This window comes from Lepisosteus oculatus, chromosome 20 (assembly GCF_040954835.1).
Source record: "Lepisosteus oculatus isolate fLepOcu1 chromosome 20, fLepOcu1.hap2, whole genome shotgun sequence".
Lineage (NCBI taxonomy): Eukaryota > Metazoa > Chordata > Actinopteri > Semionotiformes > Lepisosteidae > Lepisosteus > Lepisosteus oculatus.
This window is the reverse complement of record NC_090715.1, coordinates 10,021,649-10,040,627: the sequence shown is the minus strand read 5'-3', so window position 1 is coordinate 10,040,627 and position 18,979 is coordinate 10,021,649. Positions and strand designations below refer to the sequence as shown.

Here is an 18,979-nt window from a genome sequence, read left to right as displayed (position 1 = left end):
AAAACAACTCGAGAGCTGTCAACATCCCTGCCAAGCACCATAAAAATGCCACTGGCATGACAATTTATCCATCAACTACTCGAAGGACACCCAGTGTTAAACATCACATATGACCTTTGTGTTAAATAACTTATCTAATACAAAGGAAATGTCTTCAGAAAGCACTTGAAATGACTTGCACCTTGAGTAAGCTCCTGAAAAGACCTTTAAACTCTTGCTGAGCTATTTTAGTTCATGCTGGGTTTACTTTTCCTAAATGCAGACAAATGCCAAAAGCATCCAGGAAACGCTGCAAGAACAAATGACCATAAAATTGCCAAGTTCATGCAAAAAAGTATTAATATTCTGGGTCAGCTGTATTGTGAAAAGATTCAGAAAAGGTGAAATATACAAAGTCAAGATCTAAACAAACCTGCAAGACTCCTGTCCTAAGCTGTATTGTCTGTCCAGTTACAAAAGTACTCAATAACAAATATAAAATTCAAGAAGCCGTCATGACAAACAGCAGCTGCCAAAGACACTAGCTTTGAAGATCAAGCTAAGATCCAAGCGACCAATCAACCAACACATGTGACAGATACACCCTTGAGGTCCTGCCATCAGCTGCCCACACATACAAAAGTAACAGAAGCTGGTCCGTGCAGCTTGTGTAATGAAAGAGTTAAAAGAATTTCAGTTAAATGGAATTGAGTAATAATCTGTAATACTGTTGTGAAATATCATCTGGTCTCTAGACTGGGACACCTGCTCCCCCTCAAGGTATAGAGTTAATTTCCTATATAGTTCAAACTCAATGAACAGAAAAAACTGCAAGTAATCCTAGTTGGCAAATGAAAAAGTTTGCTTAATGTTTTTGATGACATTTTTGCTGTACTCTAACTGTACTATTAAGGTATTTTTCACTTCAACATGAACTTTAATTCCAACCTGAGTCACGATGGAACAACTATTCTAGTATCGGACCTTGAAGCTGTTTAGAGTTTAATTGCAAAAAACGAATACCACCCATATGTCAAACCACAATCTTGTGAGTGAAGAAACATATAAAAGGATACAGCGTTGATATAGCACCAATTCCCCTTGTTGATCAGTCCTCTGGGTTGCAAAGACACTGGTTTGTGTATCAACTTGACATTCTCTATCATTTCTGAGGATGTGAAGAAATACAACAATGAAGTTGAGTTTCCCTCCTATTTACACTGAGAATAACATTGATATTTTTATGCTATACAGAACAGAGCACAAGAGTTCCCAAACAATATAATTTAGAAACCAAAGTCACAAAGGTAAATCCTATGAGTAAAACACAAAGGTCCTAAAAGTTATTACGAACATCTCTTTAGTTATTCCTTTCTTGTGCAACAGTCCATGCTAGTACATACATTTGCATGTTTTACTTTGTTAAACCTACACATTAGGAAACAGGATTAATACACAAAAGACAATATACAGAGAAAACAAATAGAAAAGTCAATCTGCAATACATTTTCTCTATGGTACACAGCTTGCTTTAATGGACCACACATCACAATTGAAGCATCACCCAAAGTTATAGGACTTTGTCAAAATCATTTTAACCTTGGTGCACAGTGGTTAATTAATTATAATATTAATTATAAACTCACTGGCCAAAATATTAGAAAGCTCCAGTGAAACAAGGTCTCATGGGCAGGTGCTGTTATGGTCGGCCTGAAGAGCATAAAAAGATGTCCTTCCACCACTTTCATTGGGGTGGGCCAAAAAAACCTCCAGATGTCAATCCTGTCTAAAACTGGTGGAAGGCACAATATACTCACATACCCTTTTCTCACCAGTTAGCCTTAAATGAAGATAGCTGGTCTAGAACAATGAGATGCAATTTGGTGACTGTCCCATTCAAGCTGCTTGTGCAGCTCACAGAAGCCCAATGCATTAGATTACGCTTTTCTGATCAGCGAGTGTACAGTTGATCATTTTGTGAAAATTCCATACAAAATTGTGGCTTAATAACATTGCTATACTTAAGTGTTGCCCTTAGTTTGACATGAGAAACAAGTCCAAGAATAAAAAAAGGCCATTTGGCACCTATGCACATTCAGTTATTGATACATTAAGAGAAATAATGCAATCACAGCAGATGCTAACTTGGGGCAACCATAACATTAAAATCCGAACTGTCATCAAACCCCCTTATTACCAATATCTTGGCCAGGTGTAGAGACTAATGGCCTTCCAGATCATGCATCACCAACAGCCTTTTGCTACTACACCACATCAGATTAGGAAATCCTGGCAATAAGCATCCCAAACAGCATACAACTGTTTTAGGCCAGCCTCAAATACAACAAGAAGGCACTGCTTTCTTGATTAGTGGGGAATCAAATCAAACCTTGGATTTGATCGGTTTGACATTCAACAGGTTAAGTTACCTCATTACCTGTGCCCAATCAACTCCATCTACGTGACTGAGTGCTTATGTAACAAAGTTACTCGGGCATGTCATTAAAAATGAATGAATCAGTCACTCAAATCAAGTAAACAATATCCAAACTTTGTTCCTTTTTTAAAATTTATAAAATAGATTTTGATGCTCACTATGCATTCCATTGTTGGATATTTGGCAACAGACTGTGGCATAAAAATGTATACGCTGATCACGGTTATTAAGAAATTTTAAACCTAAATAAAATTATTCCTGGCAAAATAGAGATCTGATGCACCAATGTTTTCTCTGGTGACCAAGACAAACCAAGAACCGTACAGTAAAAAACTATTCACCAAGGAAACTCAAGGTTCACAAAATATGCAAACGTATTCATTTTAAGAATTAGACTTTGGGTAAAGAGAGTCTAGATCCCTGCTTCACTTATGCTCAAGGCTTTTACCCGTTAGCAAATCACACAAAGTGGACAAAAAGGAGTTTTAGAACCAAATTAGTACTTCTCAATAGTGTTGCTACTTAAGTAGTTTCTCAAGATATTTGCAGATAATTCACTTTTACTGCACAACTATTAAAGGTGAAGAACAAGCTTGAAAACCATCTTAAAGATACGGAGAATTTCTGCTTGTAGGAGACAAATGCTTATAAGGGGATGGAAGCAAAGAATGTTCCACTACAAGAAAATAAAAGCATAAAAAGAAATTACACAATGATTGTTTAGATAGTTGCATTAATCTAGATAAGCAAAGCAACCATAGTGTTCAGAGTTTACAGCTTGTCTTTTGACGCCAATCAAGGTTGACAAAAGTTTAACAAAAATATCTTTAACAGTAAGAAGCTACTGATAAACCCTGCAATCTATCCTTTGAACACAGCTCGGATAAATATTATCAGTTTTAATTTGGTTTGTAACAATTAAGACAAAAGGGCTCTGACACTTCATTAACATAAACATGCCTGAAATTCAAAAACACGTTATGAAAAATGTTCAAAGGCCTTGTTTGGGAAAGAAGGGCCCTAACAGTAAGCCAACCCGAGTGGTGAAAAAAGCAGCCCCGTTATTAGTGTTCCAGCTCCACCTTGTGTCATACAGCCGTAATTCACATGCCTCCAGGACACTGAGGCAAACCCAATCCACAGTCCCAGCTGTAACAATACCTGTTGCAACGCAACATTCGAAGCCAGAATGGCCCATCTCAAGGAGGTGTTCCACAACTGAAGTTTAGAATAATGAAAACTGTTTCATGCATTTCTCTTTTAAAAAACAAAACGGCTTTTTTACTAGTCACACAGGGCGTCTCTAAAAGACCTCTAAGTCAAATATTGCATCTGATAAATCTTTAAAAGAAAATGCTTCCATGGTGCCACCTTGTGGAGGAACCAACTTTTATCCACCGAAGACCAGCAAAGCAAACTGCAAACGGATCTAAAGGGCACGTTGCTGGTTACAAACGATGAGATGCATTTCAATTCTGCTATAATCAATTCCCCCCGCCATCTGAAATTCCTACCGCACAAACTAGACAACATTGTGCTGCAGTGCGGGTATCCTTCAAGCCACAACGACGACCTAAGGGGAAGTAAAGATTCGAGTGACACTTGGGGTACACTACCTGCAATCTTCGGGGCCATGGGATCCTCAGACACGTGGACGGGGCCTTCCATCACCTCTCCTGGCTTCTCAGCCGCCTGAGCTGTAGCCTGGGTAGCGACGACCGCGGCCGGCGCGCTTTTTACTTCCACGTAAGCCGCCGGCCCGCCGGGCGAGGGCTTCGAGTTGTGAAAGAGGCTAGCCCAGGACTTGGGAGGGTTGGCTGCACCGCTGGGGGGAGCTGCCGCGGGCGCGGCCAGCAGAGGGGGGGACTGGGCCCGTTCCCCTGCGGGCTTGGCCTCGGCCGGGGCCCCCGCTTGGTGCTGCCGCGGCTCGGCCGAGTCCTCCGGCGCCTCCCCGCTGTCCTGAGACTCGGGCGCCGGCAGCCCATTGGGAGCCCCGCTGTGCCCGCCCTCCTCCTCATCAGTAGTAGCGGCGGCGGCGGCGTGGGCGGCGTCAGTAGTGGCAGAGGCGCTGGCAGCGTTGAGGCAAGCAGCAGCAGTAGTCGCAACAATGCAGGATGCTCTGGCTGAAGAGAGGAGCAGAGAGGTGGGACTGGGGCTGTCCCTCCTGCTGGCTAGCAGTTCAGGGTTCTCCAGAGAGGAGGGCTCAGGCGGCTGCTCAGCAGTCCTGCCTCCCTCCGCCACCCCACTGCTATGCGAGGAAGAGGAAGAGGAAACCGCATTGTTACTGTCTGATAATGACGCAGCTCCGCTAGTGAAGTCCGAAGAGGATTCATCAGGGCTTTCACAAGTCCTCTGATTGTTGGTTACCGAAACTGTTGCGATGGAACCAGTAGCGGCCACGGCAGGGGCGCCGCCGCTGGCAGGGCTGCCCCTGGGAAGCTCAGCCCCCGACACGGCCGCCGCCGCCGCTGGTTCCCCGCCAATCTCCTCCGACCCAAGGCTTGCGGTTCCCACAGCATGTCCGTTCACCAGCCCCACCACCAGCTGCGCGTCAGAGTGGGCCTGAGCTCCGCCGCCGCTGTTGCTGTTGCCTCCGTTGCTGCTGCTGCTGCTGCTGGAGCCCTCCAGGTAGTTGTAGTACCCAGGCGGCCGTTTTTTCTTCTTTTTCCTTTCCCTGGGGCCAAGGCTGCCGGGGGCCCCGTCCATGTCCTGGCATGCCCCGCTGCCATCCAAGGCCGGGAGCTCCGAATCCTGGCAGTCGACGGAGTCGAACTCGCGGCTGCCGCTGGCCTGCAAGCTGTCCAAGACCTTCTGTGAGGGCTGACAGCCCAGGATGAACTCGGGAGCCTGGGGGTTCAGAGTGCTGGAAACTTTGTACATGGAATCTTTCACCCCCACAGGCTCCGGTTCGATAACCTCATCCACACCAAACTCAATGCGCTGATAGTCCTCACCTGTGAATTGGCAAAAAACAAATTAGGGTTGGAACTCCAAGTCTGCAAGTCGGGGGGGGTAACAAATACATCGGTGACCATAGCCCCTGCTCTGTGCATCACTTAAGTGTAAACTGTCACTGTTCAAGAGGACCAAACACTTGACACTTTGTGAGATGTTTGACATATGACAAAGTTTCAGCATAGTAACTTTTCATTCAAATTTTAAAACATTTACTGACTTTTCTTGGTGTTTTAATCTCTGGTTTATGGAAATAAACCAGAGGCTACTCTTCTTTATACTGTTAATGTATATAATTAAACAGTTATTAAAGTAACAAACTGCTCTTTAAACCCACTGGAACTTCTAACCTTTTAGACAAGTGACAAACAGTGAGTTCCATGGAGGAGAAATACTTTTTTATTTAAATATGATTAACTGAGGAAAAATGAGGTGCTATCTTCACTTTAAAGCAAAACATCAGCTAAACACTATAGGCATTCACTAAGTAAATCTATTTCAACCCATTCCCTGCTATCACCTTTTTAAAAAGATGGCAGAGGGGTCCATGGATGTTGAACCCCCATAGAAGCATAGATTTTTTATGCATTAACAATCTATCACCTTCCTTTTAAGCCAGTCCTAAATGAGACTAAAAAAATCATAGTGATGCATATACCATACCTAGAAGAATGAATATGAAGATGAATATAGAGAGAGAATTAGCACAGCTCAGATTGTAACCTGTTTCCCAAAGCTAAAGAGGAAATTCTGAAATGCTGGGCTGCCAAGACAAACAGCGGGCCATGTCTCAGCCCCACACCAATGGGAAAAGGTACCAAGCAAGACTAGCAGGAAGACTCCTAAGGTTAAAAAGGTCTATGGCACTCATTCCTTTCATTTAAAAATAATTACAGGTCTCTGTTAGTTCGCAGGTTCGAATTTAAAGCAAACATTCAAGCACAAACTGATGTGAAACGAATTTTATAAAGCAAAAAAAAAACCCGACAAATTTCATAAAAGCTAGTGTTAGCATCCCTTTAAATCATCCATACCCCCAGGAATCAGTACAGAAGCACCTTTGTTGCCATACCTCATTCAACAAGGAAAAATGTAAAAAATTTGAAAAGCAATATAATCCCATGAAGGACTGCTGTGCAATTTTCAAGAATAACTGTGAGAAATTTAATGGCATCTAAGCATGCAAAGCCTTTCAGATCTTACAGACAAAGATGAAAGAATAAAAGGCAGAGTGTTTAGAAAGCCACCAGCTTTTAGACCTGGGTCTCAAATCTGCAGCAAAAGGGGCCCCTGTATCAGACCCAGAACTCACCGCAAACCTGCAGTTTCATCGTTTCCGTAAGGAAAGGCACAGCAGGAGTACAGTAACGTCCTAAATAATTAATACAAACTTGTGATAAATATACAGATTAAAGAAAGATGAAGGATTTTCTTTCAAAATCATTAGGTTTAAGTAGGAATTAAAGGCTTCTCAAGAAAAATGAATCACAATGAATTACAAAAGGATTGAAACTACATTAAGTAAAACACATGGTTGGGTCTCCTCTTGTTGGAAAAGCTTAATGAAATCTATTTCTCATTTGAAAAATACAGTCACTTTTTAGTTTTAAATCATTGTGCAGACCAGACCAACTCCATTGCAATATGATTCATTTAACCTTTTAAACAAACTGCTTCTTAATTAGAAGCTCTTTGCATCTAGATGTGAGGCACTTCTTAATCTGATCACAGAACCTGGACGGGTTCCAAATGTCATCTAATTGGTGTTTTATTACAAAACCTGATTGCAACATCACAGAACAGTGCAGGAATCACAAACATACACTGCTGAGTACTGTCAGCTATTCACAAAATGGGAAGTTACAAATGAGAAGGCCTTTGCATCCATCTTGCTCACATATTTTGGGATCAAACTAATTCTAAAATCTGTTCTTACCTGAGGATTGACTGACACGTGGAACTTTGTCATTGAACGGGGGAAGCTGTGAAAGAAAAAAACAATTTTGTGGTCTAATGCTCTTTTTTAAATAAAGCAAATTAGACAGCTTATTCAGGTGCCTGTTATGAGTACCTACTGGTAAGAGTTATAAAAATATACAACAACAATTTCAGGTAATGAATCAAGATTTAAAAACAAAATTAAAACCACTTGAATACATTGCAAATGACTTTCAAAACCAATAACTGTTAAATGCCAACATTTAAACCAAAATGTTTCATCAGCTTGGATGTTCTGCCTGGAATTCAATTAACACCGAGCTAAAAGATCTCCACTTTATAACTGTTCAGTATTGTAAAACTGAATTGATTCTAACTTTCAAACATGTTGGTTATTAAACATTTTAATTCTGCACTGTAACTATGTATTCATAATACAATACATATGCACTATATTGTCGTGAGACACAGCAAAGAAATGCCCAAATAGACTGGATTCTAAAATCCACAGCAAATAAAGTGACATTTTTAGTTTTTAAAAATGCAATTCTTCTGCATCAGAGAAATTCTTGGCTGTTGCATAATTTTACAAATGACTAAGGAGTATCTTTGAAAAAGAGGTGCCTGAAATTTGAAAGCACAGTGGTAATGACATGTTCAAGAGGACTGCCAGTGTTACAGGACCAGGCAAACGGAAGGTTTCTTGACCACTGTTCCATTGAATATTTTTGTTCTTCAGGTTGCTGCACAAAGTAATTCTCAGAATAGTTTCCAAGGACAAAATATTCACCCAGACCGAGAGATTCTTTTGCATTTTCACAAAACAATGAGTATTGCTTTCCAACGACAGTGAGTTGTAATCCTTTCAAAACAAAATCATTACCACTCTCGCCCGATATCTACAATTTTTAACCGTCAGTTGGTGTCCACTGCCTGGATGGATCATATGCAGGTACAAACTGATTTGAAGTGTCTTTCTGGGTGTGTGCTTGTATTTGTATCCCATTTCTTCAAGATGGTACACTGAAAGAGCTGCATTGCAAATGACGCCAAATGAAAACAATGGTGGGCAAGAGTTCTTGTATCCAGATTTTGCAGAAATGAAGCCTGAGCAGCAGTCATGAGCCAGACACTATTACATGGCACAAACACATTGTCTTGCTCATAACTCTTGAGATCACTCATGCAGGCTTCTTTAAACTGCACAGCATAAGCCTTTTCCAGACACATGCACTATTCACTCCATCACAGAAGAAGGTAGTGATTTCTGTACCAGCTTTCCATAGTTTTCTTTGTAAATCCACCAAATTGTTTGGGAATAGATTTCCAATACACTATGGATTTTCTAACAATGGAATGAAAAAGTAAGGTTGGAGCTATTGCCTAAATGTTTTACCTTTTGGCAAAAATGTTAATATTTGCATCTACTTTTTCTTTGTACAGGATTGTCTCTTTTAAAAACAAAGACATCTGTGCCACAGTTACCCTGCAGTTGAAAGAGAAATCGATTTTTCAGTTTTCCTCACTTTTATTTGTTCTTGCAGACTTTTTTTAAACATCTCTTCCGCATTGTAGATTTCCGCAATGAGTGAAAAACACTCCCTGCATAAATAAGGCTGGTAATTTGTGATAGCCAGGAACCAAGGCTTTGAACTTCTGGCGTGTGATGACTTGCTTGAAATGATGAACCCCCCACCCACTGCTAAAAATTCTTCATTACTGAAAGTCAAACTGCAATTTTCTGTGCTCATACATTAGTGAACAGAACATCAAAAAATAAACAAAACAGAAGAACATTTTAAAAAACTGTCAAAATCTACATGACAAATTTATAATTTTCCCTCCAGTCCTTCTTAGGCAGAACAAACGGTCATTACAAAGGCATACAATTAGTTTAACACTTCAGACACCTGCAAAAAGTATGCAGTCTGTTGCAGAAGGACACACCTTGGAAGATCAAACAAATTATCACAGACGATTGCATAACAGGAATAATTAAGTTTTTACCTCAACATAACAGCGAGGGGTCACAAAGAACTGATTGAACTCATCAGGGCTGAACTCCCCAAAGATGTACTGAAAAACAGAAGAAAATCATACTGTGAAAAAAACATTTTATTCACATTTAAACCCTTAAAAGGATTTATGAATGCAAACAATCCGCGCCTTTAAAAATGACCTAATGTGTCTTTAGCTGCAAAATAAAACTTCCAACAACCTGTAAAGACAATCCAAAAACTGCACCAATTATGAACTAAAGACAAAAGGGCAGAGAACGTCTGAATCCATTCTAAGCAGATGACTCAGTGTATGATTTAAGTACCAACCTTGTTACCCTTCCCTCCAGCCAGCTGTCTTGTTTTGCCATAAATCTAATACTAGAGATCCACGAATCAGTTAACTCAACGCAGAAATCCACTGCTAATTTAATGAAGACACTTAAAAAGGGGGCAAGGAGCAACAATGCTATATGCTACATAAACATCATAAACCAAGATACGATTCTGATTTTGCATTCTTTCAAAGTCCCTTGTCTGTATACCCAGCTCTAGCAAAGCAGGTTGAAAATGCACTGCCACGATTCATATCCACATCTTATCAATATATTGAATAACTTTGCATAAAGCAAAGATTACACTGTCCAGGTGCAATCAAGGTTGTGGAAAGGAGTTTTTGTTTTCCTGGATTGCAACACACATTGAGGTTTATAAGTAAAGGGTTACAAATCTGATGAGTCATTCTGCATTAAATGGTACAAGGCTTTTCTTTGTGCGTTCATTAATAAAAAGTGAATCTGCTGTTAAATCTGTCCCAACTAACTGTTTTAAATGACATATTACACAGAAACAACTTGTCTCCAGTGCATCTTGAGGTTAATATAAAGCAGCTCGATTATAATTTGCTCAGAGACTTGCATCATTCTGTTAAATGAATTGAAAACTATTACAAATGGCTTAACATTTCTAACCAAGATCAGAATCTTGTTTTTACATAAATGCAACTCAACTGGTAAAATGATCATCCAAGTATGGGACCACTGGAAGCAAACTTGAGCTACAAATTGACATGAATTTTAATCCAACTGATGCCCAGTAAAAAAAAAAAAAATCTACTGGACTTGTTTTAATTTTTAAACTTGATGTCCTACAAGTCTTAATACCATGTTTTGCAAAGCTAGTTCAAAATGTTACAGCTCTGGTATAATCATGTAATATCAAGCCACAGAATACTCAAGGCTCAAATCTTAACCTACTTCCTGAAGTAATAGTGCTTTGACACAGAATGCCCTCCAACCCCTACATAGCAATCAAGACCAGAGTCTACGTCTGCAACAAAAGGAGAGAAGTTCCAGGTATGTCACTTACTTACATACAGTCCAGGTACTGTTGGTTCAAATTCAGTATGTTATCAGCCAACCATGACACAGATCTTGCAAGTGGCAACGCAAGTATCAGCCCTCTCTCTTCATAAGTAGAGCCAACATTGAAAGCAATCTTTTCATTTAATTGGCATTTACTCTTCTTTAAGGCTCCATAGATTTCAAATTCCTGAATGACTTTTGACAGTGGACATGTCATAGGAGAGTTCACAAGCCTTCACTCACCCAGGGCTTGTGCAATAAGTCAGGCTTATTTCACAGCAATCACAAATCAGAGAGAAATAAAAAGTAATCCCAACTTTCTGAAAAGATCACTTTATTAGCCATATAGAATTTCTTGCATTAGGAATTTGTCTATTCGCATACCCCTGCACCATGGAGAGCAAGCTGGGGTATGCGAAAATAAATTCCTAATGCAAGAAATTGTATACGGCTAATAAAGTGATCTTAATTTTTCAGAAAAAGATGAATGCAAAACAATCTTATTCCCAGTTTTTAAATATTTATGCAAGTTGGGAGTGTAACAGGATAAATGATTAAAATGATTTTGCACATAGCAGTCAATGTTTACGTTTAAAGACCAAAATAACTATGTGTCCACAACTGAAGTGGGATCCTGTGATCAGGGTCAAAAGATATAAAATACAAAACACTGTTTGGACTTACCAGGACACCATAGTTCGGAGCAGAGACAGGCATGTGAGGTCAAATTTGAGCCCTGCACATGAGATTGTTATGAAGTAACAGGAAAGTGAATTAGCCCATGCAAACGCAGCAAGAGGCCAAGTGTCCAAGAATGTTTCTCAACAAAATGTTCAAAAGGTACAAAAGGTGATTTCTGTTAAAACTATGCATTTACCTTTTCAAAAATATCTGGAAACCTAGTTATTTGCTCAGTACTTATTTTTATTTAAAGGTTATATTGGCCAGTTTAACACTTAATTTAAAACTACTAAAGTTGTGCAGAATTTCAAGAACACTAATTCTTCAAACGAAATACCTTTCACTGTTAGTGGGGTTTTCTCAGCTTGTAGGATTTGACTTAATTTCTTTGAGTTTTTTTTATAAAACGTAGATATTAAAAAGATTCTTCCAAATGTGAAATGTGCTAAATGTAAGTAATCTGAAGTAACCACTGAAAATCATACTCTAAATCCCTACAAGGTTAAGATACTAGCTCACATAGGCCTATGCTGAAGATCCTATCCACAGTGTCAACAATTATAAGATGATGAAAATAGTAAATCCACCTTGTATACCTAAAGCAGGTGTTAAAATAAGCGACAGGCACACAACCTGACATGGCAGACTTCACAGGACTTTGCAACTGAACACCACGCCCTGTTTTGGCCACAAGCCTCTATGCGGACAACCTGCGTTTTCCCTTGCTAGCTATAATTAACTTAATCCCAGCAGCACGAGCTGTGCAATTGAATGTCTGTGGCACTTACCGATCACAGACAGAGCTGCATTAAAGAAAAATCATCACTTGCAGAATCCAGACAGATTCTGAGATGCAAATGAAATAGACGGACTGTACAACCATTAGTAAAGGACATGTCAGTGCTTTAACTTTTAGAAATAAGGGTTACATGTGTCGAGGGCAATAACGATGAAACAAGCTGGAAACAAGGCAACTAATCCTGCCTGCAAATTTAACAGCCAGATATAAAAAGCACTGCAAGACAAAAGAAAGTGCAGCTCAAGCATGTGTAATTCTTTGGAAATGAGAACCTACTCTGCTGAAATGGCATTAAAGTGACAAACAGCTATAATCCAACGGCCTGCAGACAGTTAATACTGTTACAACAGAAAGAATTTCCCTTTGCTGCTTTCTACATAGAATGCCACACGTACCACACTAAGCTCCCCAACTCCCCCCACGTCATTTAGAGTGGGAATTATTGCAAATTAGCCATCTGTGAATTTAAATACGCTCTTCTGACAAATTTGAAATTACAGGATCGTTGCCCCAGCCAGGGAAACGGGTGTGAACAAGTCTAACTCTGCAACTTGCAAGCAAAAAAAAAAACATTTGAACTGTAAAAAGTGAACCCATTACTAAATATTAAACACAGGCCTCATCCATTTTAATCTGAATTCCAAAAAAATTGTAATTATCCCAAACCTGTCATGATGTACAGTGGCATCATGCCGATAGATGAGTGCTGGGCCTGCTCTGCACTGAAGCAAGTACCACAATAAAACTTTTTTCCAGTGTAAGGAATTCAGAAGGCACTAAATAAACTAAAATGCTTGCCACATGTATAGTGTAATGAACATAGGTATTCAACTCTCTATTAAAGGATGCAAGTACTTTTACTTTTTTCCAGGACAGATGTTACTGTGGAAGGGAACCTTTAATGACACTAAAACAGTTGTGTCTATAGTTTTAAGAAAACTCTAAGAAACAGGCAATGATGCAACAATTATTGACTGAAGCTGCAGTACAGGTTTTTCTGGTCATGCTCCTGGAAACTCACTCTGTGCTGCAGGGACCTGCTATAAAAAGAAAACAACCCATGAGAAACATGAAACCATCTGTGACAATGATTTGCGAAGCTGATATTTTATTAAGGTATTTGCATCTGTAAATCAAGAAAAATGTTTCACAACAGTGAAAAAAATCAGTTTCAGTAACTCAGCCTTAAATTTTACTCCTGAACAATTCTGTACATGGTCTAAACATCCCAGAGTACTGTTGTATTTTTAAAAAGTTCAATGCTTGTCATGGTTTTATAATTCCATTTGGAAAACACCTAAACAGATTTACAACCCCTTGTGAGCAAGAATTAAGTCCTGTTCACAATCTCACACTGCTGAAACATCTGACAATGAGAAGGTATCAATATAAGAGCAATGTAGGATTTAAACAAAAGGGATGGGCTGCTTAAACTCTGGGATGGGAGACCCCTAAGGAAAAAATGCATGCTGCGAGCTGTGCTCGTGGAATAAAAAGATGGAATTCTTCCATCTAGACCAGAATTTCTAAACCAATGCACAAGGTATGGTAAGTAGACATTGCAGTGTAGGTGGAGAGACATTAAACCAAGACCTGACTATTTGGCCATTATAGAAACTAAGGAACACTTCGAAGGAAACTTTCCAAAGCTAAATTCCACTTTGTGCTTACACAACCTGACAACCCAACATTTCCCCTTTTAACTCAACTGATCTCACTTCTCTCTCCTCTGACTTGCTGAGCAGTGGGGCTGCATTAACCAAGCAGGTGCTAGACTTCACTGCTGGGTGAAGTTTGTCTCCTATACGTGAAGCGCTCTGGACCCGGTGTGACACAAATGCAAGCAACTAATAAAAAATGGAAAGTCAATGAGAAACATTCCTACTTTCTGCACAGAACAAATGCTTTTAAAGTAAAGATACTGTCCATCTGCACTTACTTTTACATATTGGATTTCAGTTCAAAAAGTAGCCATGTACAATTCTTAAAACCTCATTTTCCAATATCCCAATATTCTCCCCCAGTTTAAAACTACAGTTTATACAAAAAGAGTATGGTCAGCTCTGCGCACATCGGCACATCTTCAAAGACATATGTCACAAAAATCCTAGAGTTGGGGGGGGGACATGGGAACAACTAACTGTAGACTGTATATCCAGTCTAATTACATAATCCAAACCTCATCTTTTAAAAAGACTCATTTTGTGATCCAATTAACCTGGACTTGTATAGAATTGCACCTGAACAGCACACATGCATTGTTACAAGAGCATATTCTGACAGCATACGTCAATCACAATATATTGTCTGCCCAAGCCAAAAAAAAACATGGGAAGGAAAGATGTGCCGGGGAAAGGTCTCTCTAAATGCTGGTGAATCATGCTAAGGAAGTGCACTTCTTCTGAAAAGAGGGGGCTTGGAATAGGAAACAAGGTAGATTTTACACTACAGACAGGAAGAAACCACCACACCTTTACGATTCTCATGATCCAATGCTTTCACAAGGACAGAAGTCACTACTAAAACTCTGCTTCAGTCTTTTGATCCTGCTTCCTTAATCTTAAGAAACCACTGCCCCTCACGTCATGTGACATTAATCCTGTATTACAAGTGCCCTGTTAAGATTCATCCACCTACGCTAGTCTCCCCCAACTTGAGTCACAAGTCATTAACAGAAATGTATCACTGCATACCAACCTGAGGAATCTCCAAAGTAAGCATTCAAGGTTAGAGACCCAAATCCTCAGCTATCTTTCTTACATTGTGAGCACCTGCTATGACAAGCATGCTTTGTTCAAGATTTCAAACGTGACTTGTGATGACCTGTTTGTATAGGATAGCACGAAAAACATAAGACTGGCTAATATTTTTTTTCTATTCACAAAGTGCAGTCATTGTACAGCACTCAGAATGGTACCCCTAAAAGACCATTATATACAACAAACCCACAACTAGTCTGTGCTTCACACAGTCACAAAGGTCATCTAAACACCAAAAAGAACCCAAAACATTTTTTGCAACACAGGCTCATCCTTGCATAGCATGATCAGTTTAAGTTCAGGTGGGTAGCTGCGTCAGCATGCGTAGGCTGCAAAGGAACAAGTAATAGGTTTATTCCATGCTGAAAAAAAGAAGAAAGAGAACACAACGTTTCGGCCGTGGAGCCTTCTTCAGGTGTGAGCCTTCACACCTGAAGAAGGCTCCACGGCCGAAACGTTGTGTTCTCTTTCTTCTTTTTTTCAGCATGGAATAAACCTATTACTTGTTCCATGATCAGTTTAATACTGAGCTATTTTGCACACTACTATATTTTGTCTTTGACTCTCTCTGCCAACAGCAGCAAAGTTGAATGAAAAACATACCGATCCACTACAACAAATCCACAACAGACAGTGTGAACTACAACGATAAGCTCTAAACTCCAGGCAAGTCTTCCCAATCCACATGGACTGTCATGGTGTCTGGTAGCATAATGCTGTATACACCATCATGCAATTAAAGACCATAAGCATTCTTTAACATCAAAAAGAAATACAGCAAATAAAAGGTAAGTCAAATAGAAATGTCATAGGCAAGCTGGAATACAAAACGAGCATTTATACAATTTAAATTTCTTTGCTGAGGTAAAACTTCCAAAAACTGGTAGGGCAACCTCGTTCGCTGTTTTAAACTTGGCAAAGCGAAAGGCAGATAATATCTATCAAGTTAGCGTACAGAGCGTTTTCCTTTATGTCCTGATAGCCAAACCGATGCAAGTACAGGAAATGACCAAAAGCATCTAGTTAAAAAGAAACATCCACAGTATCCACGCACGGGGGTATACTGTGTCCTTGAAAAGTCAGAAAATGCACAAAGCTTTTAACAATGCAGATTTTCTGAAGTGCATTGGTAGTTCCGAATCTATACATCTTAAACGTATTACACATTTTCTTCAAATACACCTCATCATGATCTCTTCACTGATATTAAATACGGATTCCCCCTGTGCTCTGAAAACTGAACACCCCACCGGTCTGGGCACAATTACTAAGTACGCGAAACATGCTAGGTTTATACTAATTAAGGACAACCGATTTAAACTCAAGTTAAAACTGCAGTAAACAAAAATAAGATTTTACGTCCTCCGTAAACGATTTACAATAAAGCAATGCATCCCTTTTTGTAAGTTTCAACAACTTGAGCGGCATCACGTGTCAAGTGTCCTGAATGGAAGCCGCACTCTGAAGTTTTAAAGCACTACACACCACCTCAGCGGCACAAACCGCCCAGCTTTCAAGCCGGGAGAGAAAAAAAAACACTAAACCACCTGTACGTTTCTCGTGATACTGAAAAAAAGTCAATGCAAATGTGTTCCTACGTCGAGCAGCTCACAGTGGTCTCAGTATAAAAATGCTGCCTGGTAGGGGGATGGGCGCCTATGATTCAGCTGAATTTCAATGTTCCCGTTACAACTCCTCGTAACGCGCTGCCCAAGTTGAAACTATAAACGCGAAGATGTAGCTAAGCAAAAGAAAGAGAAAGAACGATACATTAATAGCTTGCACTATCAAAATCATGCTATATTATACACGCCAAACTCGCAAGTATCCGAGAGCTTAAGTACACACCGCTTCCTGCATCTAGCAATTCCAAAAAAACACGCTTTCCTCAAACTTACGCTGGACACTCAAATGCCTACACTTTGTTGTCTACGACCTATCAGCATTTTGTGGTACAATTCTACTTCTCAAGACCGCCTGCTATCACAAATTCACCCTTCAACCCACGACTGCTCCGCCACCAAACCTAAGAAACCGCAGGTACCGAAACTTCTTAAAGGTCTTTCAGCTACTTCTCCCAAAGCTAGGAAAACCATGAGTATAGTTATCATCCGGTATTCCCACCAGAGTTAGCCAGCACTCCACATTATTCCTGCATGCTTCTAAATTTCTCTCCGATCACCGATTTTCGTGTCGTTTTCTTACAATATAAAAGCACAGCTAGAATAGTCTCTGCGCCTTAGGGGAAAAAAAGATAGGGGGCCCAAAATCTACGGCTACTCCTCAAATTTATTTCGGCTTCATAGGGTAACAGTGGAGGCAAGGCTGCGATGAGAATCTAAATGATGAACAGGCCCAAACACGTTACGCAGGCGTCCTTTTCAAAGTAAAGTGCATTTGCACTGAAGAGCGACAAACGAGTTATAAAAATGTCCATTGCAAGTCCCGTTGCGCTCTCCTTCATACAACACTGGATGAGTCTCCTAACACGGAAAAACAAGACCGCCCCCCCTCCCCGATCAACAGGCCCAATGCATGCCACCAGCGGATGCACCGTTTCACACTTTAAATGAATTAAAAACCGACTCCAGAGGGGGGGAGAAACCCCCAGTCAGGACAAAAACGGGTCGTGCACCACAACTCACTGACGGCGAGGGTGACTTTTACCCGAGCGCGCTGTTTGACACCGCGGAAGAAAGCGGCTCTCAGCTCGCCGAGGCCTGTTGCGGTGCAGGTTGGGCCGAGCACGCCAGCTAAACCATCTCGAAATGCAATGCAAAACCACCCGAGTGGGGCAAACATCCACGTGTTGAGATGCAACCGGGGCTGGGTCGACACGGCGGCACGGGTCGGATTTCTGAGCGCAGGACTTAAACCCGCTCTTCGGGAGCTCTCGTCTATGAATGAGTGAGGCTGCCTCTGGGCCTCGTCCATGCTGGGGTTTCAATGGGGGAAGCAGGCATCCCGTGCTCGGGGAAACTCGCCTTGCAATTTTTTTTTCGCCCACTTCTCAATGACAAAGCTGCACTTTGCAACAGCCAAAGCACTCACACGCATGCCAGCATGAGCCGTGGCGTCTCCGAGGCCCGCTGCAGTACCTACGACTCGGAACACCAGAGTGAAGAACAGTTTTTACCTGGCTGCTGTGTGAAGCCATGCTCCCGGCGAGTTTCTTTTCTTTTTTTACAATTAAAAAAGAAAATAAACTTCCTCTTCTCCAGGGATGAGCTGAAATGTGGTCTTTGACTTAAAAACAAATCAATTTCTACTGCGACATTTTCAATGTAGTTTCTTTTTTTTTAATCTAGAGTATATAACGTTAAGGTTGTATTCTCCTCCTCCTGCCCATCACGCTGCTAACCCCACCATGGCCGCCATCTTTGTCTCGCCTTGCTTCTGGCTTGCGCGCGCTTGAGAGCCTGACTGAGTCCGCGGTGAGCGCGTGCGCCCTGGGTGGGAGGCGGAGAAACGCGGGGACGCGCACCGCATTGCGCATGCCCAGCGCCAGCGGAGGCGAAAGGGCCCCTTACACCTACAGCACATGGGTACACGCTCGCGGTTTGGGAAATATATTGAAAGGGGAGACATGGCACACTTGTCTTTAATGCATGACTCTGCATGTTTTGTATTCAGGAACAATCATTTCTTCCTAAAATGACAGAGGAAATCTAAAATGACCACAAGCTAGCGGGACTGGTCCAAGCTAGCTGATGTTTTAGTAGATAATTCCTGCCAAGATTTAATCCAAACGTTTCTTGAAGCAAGCTAGGGTATCTGCATTAACAACACAACTGTTATTGTGCCACGGGAAACCCTTTGTGTAAATTCGTGCCTCCATTCCTCGGTTTCAAATACCCTTCCTAGCAGTTCCCACTTGTGATCCTGTCTTTTTTTCACTGTCGATTCTGAAAAAGTCCAATAGGCTGACTTTATCAACATCTTTTAAGAATTTGAATGTCTGAATCTGGTACTGCTCTACTCAAGACTTGACTTTTTCATTCTCTGGACTGACTCAAGAGCAGCAATAATGTTTTGCAATGTGACCAATAACCGTACAATGAATTGTACAA

General features: G+C 40.8%; 1 protein-coding gene across 4 annotated transcripts in view; it reads right to left on the bottom strand.

Annotated features, from left to right (window-relative positions):
* Positions 1 to 18,314, bottom strand: part of usp10 (ubiquitin specific peptidase 10) — a 32,966-nt gene extending 14,652 nt beyond the window's left edge. For 2 of the 4 annotated variants that reach the window (XM_015368146.2, XM_015368147.2), the window contains exons 1-6: positions 18,046 to 18,314; positions 9,317 to 9,385; positions 7,308 to 7,353; positions 6,684 to 6,743; positions 4,033 to 5,370; positions 1,056 to 1,147 (exon numbers count right to left, since the gene is read on the bottom strand). In XM_015368146.2, coding sequence (XP_015223632.1) covers positions 1,056 to 1,147; positions 4,033 to 5,370; positions 6,684 to 6,743; positions 7,308 to 7,353; positions 9,317 to 9,385; positions 18,046 to 18,066 — 1,626 coding nt within the window. In that variant the 5' untranslated portion in view covers positions 18,067 to 18,314. The remainder of the gene's footprint in view (positions 1 to 1,055; positions 1,148 to 4,032; positions 5,371 to 6,683; positions 6,744 to 7,307; positions 7,354 to 9,316; positions 9,386 to 18,045) is intronic. The other 2 variants (XM_015368148.2, XM_006641338.3) reach the window with 1 other exon arrangement.
* Between the last annotated feature and the right edge of the window lie 665 nt (positions 18,315 to 18,979).